Source organism: Elephantulus edwardii, unplaced genomic scaffold, assembly GCF_000299155.1.
Source record: "Elephantulus edwardii isolate Elephantulus edwardi_28Jun2011 unplaced genomic scaffold, EleEdw1.0 scaffold00189, whole genome shotgun sequence".
NCBI lineage: Eukaryota > Metazoa > Chordata > Mammalia > Macroscelidea > Macroscelididae > Elephantulus > Elephantulus edwardii.
This window is the reverse complement of record NW_006399939.1, coordinates 2,768,825-2,782,160: the sequence shown is the minus strand read 5'-3', so window position 1 is coordinate 2,782,160 and position 13,336 is coordinate 2,768,825. Positions and strand designations below refer to the sequence as shown.

Here is a 13,336-nt window from a genome sequence, read left to right as displayed (position 1 = left end):
CACCACCTGTCCCACACTCCCAGGAAAGCCTACGCCTTTGCTGTGCAGAATAGCTTTATAAGGGGTTCCCATCATGCGTACGTGTCATACTAATAATCGGCCATGTTCGGCCCATCTCGCTTGCGCTGCTGGGCTTGGGAGAGGAGGGGCCGTGGCCCTCGTGGCCAGGGGTGCTTGGGTCGGACCCCATAGTCTAGAAGGAGGAAAGCGTTTGGGAAAGGAACTGGATTTGAAACAGACGGAGAAGACACTGAAGGCTGGGCCCTTAAGGGAGAAAGGGTCTGAGGGGAAGGGGTGAGAAAGCTTACCATCCACCAAGCCAAAAATGGGGTCTGAGAGTTCCAGGGAGGCTGAGAACTCCTTGGGAACAGATTGCTGAGACCTGTGGAAGGTGTTGGGGCCCTCAGCTCTGTCCCCAGGGGCAGAGCGGCTCTTCAAGCTGCCACCTTCCTGTGGATAGAGGGATGCTCAAGTGTGTGTGTGTGTGTGTGTGGTGGGCTCAGGAAGCCCCCTGATATCCAAGATAACAGGCCAGCCTGTACGCAGGGCCACCCAGCACAGCTCCAAGGCCTTTGGGACCCTGTGAGACCAGCAGCCTATCCCCACACATTACCTTAGAGGCGGGGGGAGAAGGAGTGTGACTGCGAGGACAAGGTAGAGGAGGAACAGGCTCAGGCCAGCCCTGGGGTACTGAGCCCCCAGCATAGTGAGGACCATCTCCTGTAAGATCCCTGGTACTGGGTTCTGCCTGCCCCTCCCCCAGTAGAATGGAACCTACCGCCCAGGCTCCAGGGCCACCTCACAAAGGACATTAGTTCTAGGGCTTAGCTCTGGGGTTAAGCCAGAAACCTCCACGCTGAGGTGTTGGCTTCAGTTTACTGACACTTCAGGCTGACAGGTGCTAAACCAAATCCTGTTAAGAGAGTGTCTCAGCCGAAGGACTGAGCACAGACCACGCAGCTGGGTGGGTACCAGTTCAAGCCCTGCCAGATGGCAGGTTATGTAACCCGGGTGCCTTGGATTCCCCCTTTTAAGCATGCACGGATGTGTCCCCCAGGGTGACACATTGTAGGCTTGCACCGAGCTCAGTCACAAACATACAGTGCCCCAGCCATTCTCCCTCAGCTGCCTGCCCGCCCTCCCTCAATCTCCCTGATTCCAGGAAGGTCCTGCGAGCTGGCGAGCTTAGCTTGGGTCGCTTAGCCTCGCCTACTCCATGATGCATCAGGACAAGGGTGGTCAGACTCAACACACTTGCTTTCTGGGGTGTCCCTCCCTCATTCTCTGAAACCTAGAACAGTCTGGGCCTGGGCACCAAAGGTCCCTCCAACCCCTTACCCCGAGGCTGAAAAGAGGTTTTCAAGTGAGGAGGCAAAGCCCTGGACCTGCTCCTAAGAGCGGATGTTTCATGATGGCAAGGATGAGGAAGTTTTGTTCATTTTGGGTCCCCCAGCACTGGACACCTAGGAGGTGCGCAATAAATACTTGAGTGACTGCACAGGTGATGGTATTATGGGAAACTGTCACTTTGCAACCCTGGGAGTGGCAGGTTCTGGATATGGAACTAGTTCTGCAGGACCAGTCTGAGCATTGAGCCCAAGGAAATCTGCTCTTCTACAAGAGCAGGGGACTTCGCAGCTAACCCAGGCCTTTGACAAGTCACCTGGGCTCAGAGGGTGGTCTCGTGTCCCGTCCTGGCCCGCTTACACTCTATCACGTGTCAAAGATGTCTGGAAGCTGGCAAATCTTGGGGTTTCCCCCAGCCCAGTCCTCTGGCCCTGCTGACGCTCACCCACCAGAAACTCAGCTCTTTTCTGCCTCCTACCTTCTTCCCTCTTGCTCTCTGACCCCCCAGTCCCCAAGGCCTGCTGTGGAGACATTCTCCATCCAAGCCCCACAGCCACAGCCTGAAGCCACCCCTTCCCACACTATAGGATGCACATGCCATCAACCCAGACTCCAGAAGGCCCCTCCCCCACTGCCCACCACAGACCAGGCCCCCGTTTTAGGCCAGGACACATGATCCTTTCATTGTGGCCCTGACATCCCTCACCCCTGCTCTAGCCAGGACTCTCACTTTTCACTGACGTCATGTAACCTTTCCCCTCTGCCCACAATGCGCTGTCCCTCCTTAGAAAACCTGTAACGTGAAGCCTCAGCTAATGCTGCCTCTACTTCCCCCTGCACCTCTCTCTCCAGGTGCAGACCCCTCCAGGCAGGTTTGTGTGTGCACTGCACACTTTTATGTCTCCTCTGTGGATTAGCATGACCTGGAGGCCATGGCACCCAGCAAGTGCTCGACCTCACAGGTTCAGCTCACCAGGGGCCCTGGTCCTAACCCTGGGTGAGCACACTCCTCCCCCAGGACCATGATGAGAAAGCAATGGCAGAGCAGAGATGGTGGCTCCCACAGGTGGCTCTCTACTCGGGGTACTGGGGAGGCGGGGAGGCACAGGCATGCAGGGTGATGCCCCACCCCGGGCAGCAAGGCAGGCCCACAGCACTCAGGACTGAAGGGGTCGCCCATCTGGTGAGACGGCAGGAAGGTGTGGGGGTTTGCAGGGCAGCCCCGTGGGGCAGGAAGTAGGTGGCCACGGCCCCATCTGGTCTGGGGCAACGCATCCTGACTACTGAGAAGCAGGTATTGAGACACGTTTTTGGCTCTCAACCTAGAGGTTAGGTGAGAAATCATGGATCATTGCAATAAATGGAGGTGGTGCCAAGACGGGCTGCAGAGGGGTGGTGGGGAGGTGACAACGCTGGGTGCCCCTCTGCACTACAGCCAGGCCATTGCCCACCAGGCTGTACCACAGGTGGGCTGCTAACACCCACAAGCCGAGCAGAGTCTCTCAGCAGCTCTCAGTCTTCTGTGCCCAAGTGCACACTCGTCTGTTTCACCGAACAGCAGTGCCTGCCCCATGGCTGCAGAGGCCGCAGCTCCGCTTCCCAGGCTCGACGGGGGTGGGGGGTGCTGGGTATAAAAGAACTTTTGGTGGCTCTGGGAGACTAGGGCCCAGTCTTGGTGGAGGTTTCATGACGTGGTGACAGTGTGGCTGCAGTACTCCATCCACAGAGGGACTGTTCACCCCAAGGGCATCAGTGGCCCCAGTGAGCCAAGCCCAGCTGCGGGGAATGCCAGGGGCCCTGGAGGTGGGCACAGAGAGGCCACATGCTTGGACGCAGCCAGAGTCAGTTTTATTAAGGAAGAGGGGCTGGGTGGCTGAGGACTCAGGCACCCCCGACCCACAGCAGCAGCCCCTGCTGCCCTGCCCCTCCCCATGACGTCTGTCAGCCCCAACTGTAGAAGTAAATCTTCTGCCAGCTGGGCAAGTAATCCATGAGGGGCCCTGCAATGAGAGAAAGGTCCAGACTCAGGGCTGCGGCCCCTAGACAAGCCCCGCCGTATAGCTGGAGCACCACACAGAGGCCAAGGCATCTGCAGACAAGAACTCTCAGGCTGAGAACCCAGCCTCACATCCTCTCTGCAAAGTGAGGCCTCACGGCAGCATGGGGAACTGTTTCCTGCCAGACCATCCCTCACCCACACCAGAAAGTCCACCTGGAATCAAAGGCTGGTAAAGGTTTGGGGTGCAGTAGGACCTGACACTCCTCTCCCCTCACAGCATTCCTCTTCCCTGGCAGCACTGAGTATCTGTGAGCCTTGCTGGCGCATGCCCAGGGACTGACACCCTATCCTGACTGTGGCAAGAATCGACTGACAAGGAGGCAGTGAGATGACCTCAAGGGAGGCATCCCCCAACCCCAGCATGAGCACCTCAGCACTTGCCTGTCATCCCCCGGCCCCCATCCCATGCTTACTCGCGATCAGGCCGATGCCCGGGACATGGTCCGCCAGCAGCTGCAGCAGGAAGAGGATCTTGGCCCTGGAGGGAGGTGGTAACAGGGCTGAGGAGGGGTCTGGGTCCCTGTAAAGCCCTCTGTGAGGTAAGACCCTGTATACCAAGTGCAGTCTGCTGGTCTCTGCCTGCCCCCGCCACAGGCCTGCGATGGCACAGTGAGCTGCTGGCCTCACATTCTCCATTTCTTTCCCTTCCTGCTTTCCATTGACATTCAACAACACATGCGCCAGTGTCGGGGCTGGGGCAGAGCCAGGCAGGTGTGAGGAAAGGCACAGGGGAGAACCATGAGGCTCTGACCTCACGGGTTCTCTAGCTGGCAGAGGGCCAGGCCCCAGGGCAACCTCACGCCAAAGAAGAAAGTGGAGAGGGCTTAGCTGCTAACCAAAAGGTTAGCCAGCCATTCAATCCCATTCATGGCTCTGAGGGAGAAAGGCCTGGCATTCTGCTGCCACTGTAAAAATTACAGCCAGAAAAAGCGTGGGGCAGTTCTGTCACAAGGGATCATGATGAGCTACCAACTTGCTGGCACCCAACAGTGGTATTAAACATGGTTTAAGAATGCTTTCTACTGTTTGAGAAGAAACACTGGCTATGTAGCCATATTGTGCGCTTAGTGGTAGGGAGTTCCACTGTCAATACATAGGTATGTGGTTCAATTCCACCAGCCTCTCTGTGAGAGAAAGATGGACAGTCTCCTCTCTTGCAACTTACTGTTTCTGAACATTTGCTGGAGGGTCAGCTATGAGTCGGTTCTAACGTAACAGTACACAACCACCATCACCACAACAGGTGGCCACATAATAAATACAATTCTAGTTATCAGTCCAGTCTTACGCACAGCATTTGTCTCATGGCCCCAGACACTGTACAAGGGCCCCCTTGGATCTAGTTCTGATCTCAGACAGTCACCTGGGCTGGTTCTGGGGCAACCTGGTCCCTCGTCCACAGGTCTAGAGGATACTGGGTGCTCTGAACCCTCACAGATGATAATGGGCATAAGGTAGGGACAGATTAGGAAAGAACATGGATTTAAACATGGCTCTGCCACTGGCATGGTGGCTTTGGTGAGCTGCACAACCTCCCTGAGCCTCAGTTACAGCCTCTGAGAAGTGGGGTTAATCCAAACCCCGTGCCTAGACGCGAGGGGTATAAGCTGTAGGGGGCATTACCCACAGGGAGAGCAGGGCTGACATCTGGTGAAAGAGGGTGTGACTGTACCAGGCCAGCCCAGGACATGCGCTCTGAGCCCTGGGTAGGGCAGCATAGAGGAAGAAGGGATACCTTCCCACCTCTCCCATGCCCCTCTGCTCCCACACTGGTTCCCCCACGCTGCCATGCCACCAACGCTGGCCTTACTCGGAGAAGCGGTCGTAGAAGGGGGAGCGCAGCAGGTAGTAGAGCAATAGGATGGTGCGGCGCCGAAGTTCCCGCTGCTCCCTTCGCGTCAGGCCCTTCCAGTCGCTGAGGAGGCTCAGGCTGAGGGTGGGAGACAAGGTCAGGGCGAGCTTGTGGACGTGGGTCATGGAGATGGGGGAAGGGGCCTGGTCTCCTCGGGCAGCAGTAAGAGGCACAGGAGCCAGCTAGACTGGAGCTAGGATGCAGGCTTCCCAGGGAGGCTGACCCACCACATCCATGTGATCAGAGCACCACAGGGGCCCTGTCCTCCTGGCCCACTGCAGTCACTCGACTGTGATGACAGGCAAAGAACTGCCCCATTCAAGGGCAGAAGAGCAGGCCCATGAGGGCTGCTGGGAAAGTCCTCAGCCCAATGGAGGGAGGGAAGCCCCTGGACAGGCCCCAGCTTACCTGGTCACATCCACAGCACCAGACAGAAGCCAGGGCGTCCATGACCGCTGGCCCCAGAGGCCCAGGCTAAGCACTGCCAGCCAAGGTGTCAAGGAGGTCTCCAGCATGAGGACCTAGTGCCTGCCACTCTCCCACCTGGCCCCACTCCCCAAGCCCAGCCCACCCGGTGCTAAGGATACAGTGCAGCAGGGGCCGGGCAATGTACAAGGTCTCCGCGATGGTCTCCTGGAGCCCGAGGGGTGTTGGGGTTGCGCTCAGGTCTTCATGCTGCTGCTGCTGCTGTCTCTCCCTCTGCTGTGGGGCACCCCAGTGTCTTGAGTGCAGAGATGGGGCTGGAACACAAGGGCTGTGGATGAGCGACCCAGGCCGGGCCGGGGAGCTGGGGTAGTAATGGAACGTCCCCTAGGGCCCATGTTGACCTCAACACTGGGTGCCCAGTCCAGGTGTGTCCTACACTTACTGTTCTGGAGGGTTCGCACCACTCGGCTTGACCGCTTCCCCACATACGGCTGCTCCTGGCTGCCAGGGCTGGGGTCACCATCTAGCAGGGAAAGCAGAAGCCACACTGTGAGAAAGGCATGATTTCAGCAGAGCCTGCAAAGAACACCAGTGGGATGAATGCCCGTGAACTCGGGGAGGAGAGGCAGGGCCTATGCTGGGGCAGCAGCTGAGTCAAAGAAAGGGCAGCTCAGCCTGTGGCTCAGCCTGGTGACCATCCCCAGAGGATTATTTTCAGCCCTCCCTCGTCTGGAACAAGGTCAGTGGCATCTGTGTGCCCAGAGCCAGACAGGAAGCAGGACCCAGCGCGGCAGTGCCCCCTGAGCCTTTTGCTTGTGTGTGACCTTGATGACAATCAACTGTCATTCCATGCCAGGAGAGCTGGTCCCAAGGCCCAGGCTTGAAGAGACACACTGGCTGGGTACCCTGCCTGAGGAGCTGTGACTTGAAGAACAAGCTCCAAAGATAAGGTTGGCAGGATCTCTTATCTTCTGGTGTTCTGTCCCTTCCTGTTCTCCACAGAGAGAATGTGGACTCACCATCAGATGTTGGATTCCTATCAAACCTTGTCCCTAACTCCTCTTTTGATTTTCCATAAAACATAGAGTGATGGAAGGACATGAGTCAATGAGAGGGAAGCGTTCTGTAAATAGATATTCTTACTATAAATCCACAAGTCAGCCCCCTTCAGAGTGGGAAGCTCACCTGGGAGCCGTGCCTGGGTCTCCCTGTCCAGAGGAACGATGGGGGGTGAGGTCTGGAGGCCAGCCTTGAACCAGATCAACAGGAACATCCGGAGCACAGCCCTGGGATGGGGAGCATGTCAGGGCTGGGAGGTGTGCCAAGCTCGCAGGGGTAGGGTGCTCAGCAGAGCAGGGGTCTGTCCAGCACGCCAGGTCACACCCACCCAGGCCCTGTCCTCCACAGTCCCAGCCTACTTGGCCAGCTGGATGAGGGCGATGACGAGCCAGCGGCCCACTTCGCCCCACACCTTGGCGGCTCCCATCTCCATGAACACCTCCACGCATTCCAGCACGCTCAGCCATGTCAGCAGCTTCTGCTGGGACAGCGACTGCAAGAGCCCCATGCCCAAAGGTCAGGGGCCTCTCGCAGGTCCAAACTCTCCCCAGTAGGGCCTCCACTGACAGACATGGGCTGCTCTCTTTCCAAAAACCAATCTGCGGACGTGGGTTCAAACACCACATCTGCCACTAACAGGCTGAGTGACCTGGAGACAAGTTGTTCCACATCCCCAGTGTCAATGTTCAAAGACAGAGTCAAGGACACCATCATACTGCACCCAATGAATGGGTGTCGGGCTGGCACTGGCCTCAGCTGTACTCCGGGAGATGAGACGGGGTGTACACTCGGGCTGGCTGTTACCGTCCTATCCTGGGTCGCTGTGCTTCCCGCCCCAGCCCCTGGCAGAATCCTCACCACAGGCAACTTTCTCCGAAGCTCCTTCCGTAGGATCCCGTCATTAAGCAGCACAAGCAGGTTAGAGGCGGAGTACACTGAGGGGCAGAGTGTGGCTTCCAATGGCTGGCTTGGCAGCCTCCACCTGTCACCTTGTCCCCAGAGCTGCAGGGATCACCCTTTACCTGCTTAGCCACCCACGGACTGTGTGGAAATCCACTTGCCTTTCCCTCACCACCTCCCTCCTCCTCTACCTCCACCAGTTCCAGCTCCCCTGTGGGCAGCTGGACCAAAAACAGGTGACCATCAGCTCTGGCTCTGCCGGGCAACACCAATCTCCGGTGTCCTAAACGACCCACTGAGTGTCAAGACGTCTGGCACCTGTGGGACCACCCCACCTCCAGGCCTTTGCTGTCTCTGCAGCCTGTGTCTGAAATGCACCAGTTCCCTTCCTTTCAAACCCGAGTTAGTTCATTCTCTCTGGGCTGTTACCTCCAATACCCGCAGGACAAAGACATACAGAGGCAGTTGCAGCCTGAGAATCCTGGAATCTGAAAGATCTCGTTTTGAATCCAAGACCCGAGAGCAGGCTGGTCTCTAACTTAGTGAACGTTCTGGTCCTTTAACTGGACGGCAAGTACAGTAACACGAACCTTGCTGGATGTAGGGAGGATGAACGCAGCAGAGACAGGGAAGCTGCTTAGCCTAGCGTCTGACTCGCGTAGAGGGCACCCAGTGTGGGTCCCACTACAGGGACAAGGGGAGCCCAGGACAATGGACATGGACTTTGGTCCAATTCAGGATGATGTAATTGACAGCCCAGAACCCAAGCCGGGAGTCAACCCCTCTGGAAGGCTCTCCCGCGCCATCCCCACCCCACCCCAGAGCCCGCTCACCTAGTTCCGACAGCTCGTGTGAATCGGCGAAGCGACCTGGAAAGAAGACACGAAAGGGGTGTGAGTGGTCGCCTCACCTTGCTGATTCGGGTTCCCCAGACGTCCCTTCTCAGCGCCCTACGAGATCTTGGAAGGGACTTCCCAAGGGCAGTGGTCGCCACTACGACCACGTATAGAACGGGATCACTGGGGTCAGAGGTCAGAGTCCCCGAAGGTACGGGGTCAAAGGTCAGGGTGGCACCTGCCAGCAGGTAACTGAAGCCCCGCACTGCTGTCTCCAGCTGGGCCGTGGCGGCAGGATGCCGAGTCACATACTCCTGGTAGCGAAGGCACAGGACTCGCAACTTCTCCATCCAGCCCTCTGGTCGGACCGATCTTCAGACCGACAGAAGCCTGCCTGCAGTACCCCGCTTCCTGCGCCCTCCTTCCTGCTTCCGGCCCTAGGCCCGCCTTCCCGTGCTTAACTTCCGCGGGCCAAGAGGATGGAGACGCTAAGAGCCATTGAACCTCCTTTCACCCCATTTCTTATGTCACCTCCCACTAGGATAATGTTTTGTAACTGCGGGCCTAATCCCGCCCTCGCGGCTTCTTCAGGTCATTGGTTGACACACTCTCCGCCCCGGCACACCCATCGTTGTCGGGCCCGCCCTCCCGCCGTCTGGGTTGGCTATCCTTGCGCTTGCGCAGTTGCAGATCGGGGGGGGTGCGTTGCGGAGGGCTGCGGCGGCAGTCTGAACAGTTCATTCTAGAGAAGGCCCCGGGACCCTGGGACTCCCCAATCGAACGCCGAGACGCTCGAGCGGGAGGGCAGGTCTTCACAAGGCTGGAAGCAGCGCGCGAAAAGGAGCTTCGGCCACACTTGGAGAGGGGCGAGGAGAGACTGACGACAATCGGTCTGTGCCTTGGCCCTCGCATTTGATTGACCTGTCCGGTTTCCTAAACGCCATCTCCACCACCTGGCCAACACTGTCAGTGCAGCAGTTCCAATTCCTGCACGAGCTGGGGCCCCCTCATCGCGCACCTGCACTTCAAACTCTAAGGAGAAAACCCTGCCCAGGCCTGAGTGGCTCGGTGTGGCTGGGGTGGGAGTCTTCCTTCTCTGGGCCTCTGTTTTCCCCATCTGTAAAATGGTTTGAGGGCTGATTCGATCCTTGAACAATCCAATCAATCTCAATGTATTTCCCTCCACCCCCACCCCCAAATACGCTCCTTGGTCCTCAGCTGGGACCCAGAGGATGGAGCCGGTTGCCGGGTACCTTTCCCAAACCACACGGGCTGGCACCGCTGCAGTGGGGAGGCCGCGGCTGATTGGCTGGCTCCGCAGGGGGCGTGGCCGGGAGGTGACATCGCTGGAGCCCACGCCCCTGACTCCGGGTTTGGCTATTGTCAGGTGCTGTCCAGTGGATCGCGACTCACAGGGACCCTATGAACAACAGATCTGACCTGTGCCATCCTTATAATCTTCGCCACCCTCAAACCCACTGTTGCAGTCACTATCTATCTTGTTGGCTGGTTGTCTTCCTCGCTTTCTCTGATCATCTTTCCTAGCATATCTTTTTTCCAAAGACTGGCTTCTCCTGAGAACATGCCCAAAAGATGTGAGATGACGTGTCACCTTCCGTACCGCTGAAGAGCTCTCTGGTTGCATTTCTTCCAAGACTGCTTTTTGGCAGTCCATGAGATAGTCAGTGCTCTTCTCCAATACAATTGAAAGGTAGATTCTTCTGTGATCTTATTCATTGTTCATTCTGTTATAATAAATGGAACGATTTGCTTGGTATTCCTCAAGCTGAAAACGGAAAAACAAATTTAAGCCTCGAGTTGCAATACACAACAACAACAACATTAAGAAAATCAAAATTCTTACCACTGGACCAATAGGCTATATATCATGATAGGTAGATTTAGCAAATATTGAAATTATCAACTATTTCATATTACTTGTATCCACAGTCAACACCCTTGGTACCAGCAGTCAAGAGATCAGGAGACGGATTAGCAAAATCTGAAGTCAGGGATTCTTCAAAGTACTGAGAAATAATGATGCCAAATTGAAGTCTAAGGTGGACCTGATTCAGGCCATAGCTTTTTAAAGTCACTTTTTCTTAAAAGGCACGTTTCATCTGAGCACTGGAAAATGAATGACAAGTGAATTGATGCCTTTGAGCTGCGGTGTTGGAGAAAAGTACTGAATATCCAATGGACTGCCTTAAGAACAAACACATATCTTGGAGAAAGAGCCGCTAGAATGTTTCTTGCAGGCAGAGGACAAAGCTTCATCCTACATTCTTCGGGCGTATTATTAAAAGAAGCTATTCTTTGGAATTTTTTGTACATAAAAAAAAAACAATGTGGAAACTACAGAACAATCTCACTGATTTCACATGCAAGCAAGATTTTACTGAAGATTATCCAAAAACTACTGGAACAGCACATCAACAGAGAACTACCAGAAGTCCAGGCTGGGTTTAGAAGGGGTCGTGGCACTAGAGATATTGTAGCTGATGTTAGATGGATCTTGGCTGAAAGCAGGGAATACCAGAGGAATGTCTATCTGTGTTTCATTGACTATGCAAAGGCATTTGACTGTGTAGATCATAACAAACTGTGGCTGACTCTGAGAAGAATGGGAATCCCAGAACACTTGATCGTTCTAATGCGAAACTTATACTTGGACCAGGAGGCAGTCGTCAGAACAGAGCAAGGGAACACTGCATGGTTCAAAATTGGGAAGGGCGTACGCCAGGGATGCATCCTATCTCCATACCTTTTCAACCTATATGTAGAACAGATTATCCGGGAGGCTGGGCTCTATGAGGAGAAATGTGGGGTCAAGATTGGTGGACGATTTATCAACAATCTGCGTTATGCGGATGACACAACCCTGCTTGCTGAAACTGAAGAGGACCTGAAGCGCCTGCTGCAGAGTGTCAAGACTGCAGCCTACAATATGGACTGAAGCTCAATGTCAAGAAGACAAAGATTCTCACCACTGGACCAATCGGCAGCATCAGGATGGATGGTGAAGAGATTGAGATTGTTCACAGCTTTAGTTTGCTTGGCTCCATAGTCAACATTCTTGGCACCAGCAGCCAGGAAATTAAAAGGCACATTGCCATGGGAAAGTCTGCTGTTAGGGACCTCTCCAAAGTACTGAAGAGCAATGGTGTCTCTCTGGAGACTAAGGTGCATCTGATACAGGCGATGGTCTTCGCAATCACTTGTTATGCATCAGAGAGTTGGACAATGACCAAGGAGGATAGAAGGAGAATTGATGCCTTTGAGCTGTGGTGCTGGAGAAGAGTATTGAGAATACCATGGACGGCTAGGAAAACAAACAGATTTGTCCTGGAAAGGGTTAAATCGGGTGGCTCCTTGGAGACAAGGATTCTGAGGCTCTGTCTAACATACTTTGGACATGTTGTGAGGAGAGACCGGTCCTTGGAGAAGGACATCATGCTTGGGAGGGTGGAGGGACAGCGCAGGAGAGGAAGGCCCTTTATGAGGTGGATTGATTCAGTGACTGGGATAATTGGGATGGGAGTGTCAGAGACAGTGCGATTGGCACAGGACAGAGCGGAGTTTAGGGCTGTTGTACATAGGGTCGCTATGAGTCGCAAGCGACTCAACGGCACATAACAACAACAACAACAACAACATTCTTTGGAAAGGGACATCATGCTTGCCAAGGTGGAGAGCCAGCACTCTCAAACAGGTGGTTTGACATAGTGACTGCTGCAATGGGTTCAAGTATGTCAGAAATTATGAGGATGACACAAGGTAGGACAAGGTTCAGATCTGTTGTTCATAGAGTTGCTATGAGTAGTACTCAATGGCACCTAACAATAGTCACTGTCCAACTTTCAGATGCATAGGAAGCAAATGAAAATACTATAACTTAGGCATACCTTAGTCTTAAAACTAATATTCTTGCTCTTCAGTGCTTTGGAAAGGTGTCTGACAGCAGATTTTCCTAACGCAACATGTTCTTTGCTTTCTTGACTGCTGCTACTACGGTCATTGATTGTGGGTCTAAGTAAAATAAAAGGGTAGATGATTTCAATCTTTTCTTCATCTATCATGATGTTCCCTATTGGTCGAGTAGTGAGGACTTTTGTTTTCTTGATGTTAAGATCTATATTAATTTCCCCTCACCTTTTTTGTTAAACGTCTGCAACAAGTGTTTCAAATCTTCTTCACATTTTGGAAGCAAAGTTGTATAATCTGCCTAGCACAGGTTACTGATGGGTCTCCCTCCAATCCTGATGTCACATTATTCTTTATATAGTCCAGGTTCTTGAATTATTTGCTTAGCATACAGATTGAATACGTATAGAGGGCTGCATGGTTTAAAATCAGGAATGTTGTGGATCAAGGTTGTATATCTTTTCTTCATTCCTATTCCTCTTTATTCCTATGCTAAGCAAATAATTCAAGCTCCGGGTAGCTGAGAAGAATGCTACTATGCATTCTTTTACCTAATCCTTCCTTTAAAAAAACCTGGTGTAAAAGGACCCCAAAAAACTAAAACACCAAAACCCAGGTGATGCTGTGTTTAAATGCTTGACTGCTAACCAAAAGATGAGTGTTTGGAAATGACCAGCCCCTCCAGGGAAAAGAAGTTCAGTGTACTGTGCTGGAAGCCGTGGGCAGTTCTCTGTTCTAGGGTCAGCAAGTGTGAACTGACTGACTGACCTTTGGTTAATCCTGCCTTCCAGCCCAGATCTCCAGATAAGCAAAGGATCCTTGTGAGAACTCCCAGTCTAGACTCGAATGCTGGTCTAACTTGGCCACAGAATGGAGATTTTAAACTAACCCCCTCATCCTTTCTTCTGCTGTCTTCCCAGGTGTTTACCCCCA

The 13,336-nt window shown here is 54.0% G+C and overlaps 2 protein-coding genes across 2 annotated transcripts; both read right to left on the bottom strand.

Moving 5' to 3' along the window:
* Positions 1-71: 71 nt before the first annotated feature.
* LOC102869387 (chromosome unknown open reading frame, human C11orf94) lies at positions 72-717 on the bottom strand. Its single transcript, XM_006896769.1, is given in 3 exon segments — positions 72-193; positions 309-382; positions 614-717. Coding segments are annotated over 3 exon segments (300 nt in total).
* Positions 718-3,288: 2,571 nt separating this feature from the next.
* PEX16 (peroxisomal biogenesis factor 16) lies at positions 3,289-8,834 on the bottom strand. Its single transcript, XM_006896739.1, has 11 exons — positions 8,718-8,834; positions 8,477-8,512; positions 7,602-7,678; positions 7,103-7,236; positions 6,870-6,970; positions 6,127-6,207; positions 5,846-5,998; positions 5,667-5,739; positions 5,217-5,336; positions 3,820-3,884; positions 3,289-3,347 (listed from the first exon to the last, which is right to left on the bottom strand). The coding sequence occupies exons 1-11, from the start codon at positions 8,827-8,829 to the stop codon at positions 3,289-3,291; spliced, it is 1,011 nt and encodes a 336-aa protein (XP_006896801.1). The 5' UTR covers positions 8,830-8,834.
* Positions 8,835-13,336: the final 4,502 nt, after the last annotated feature.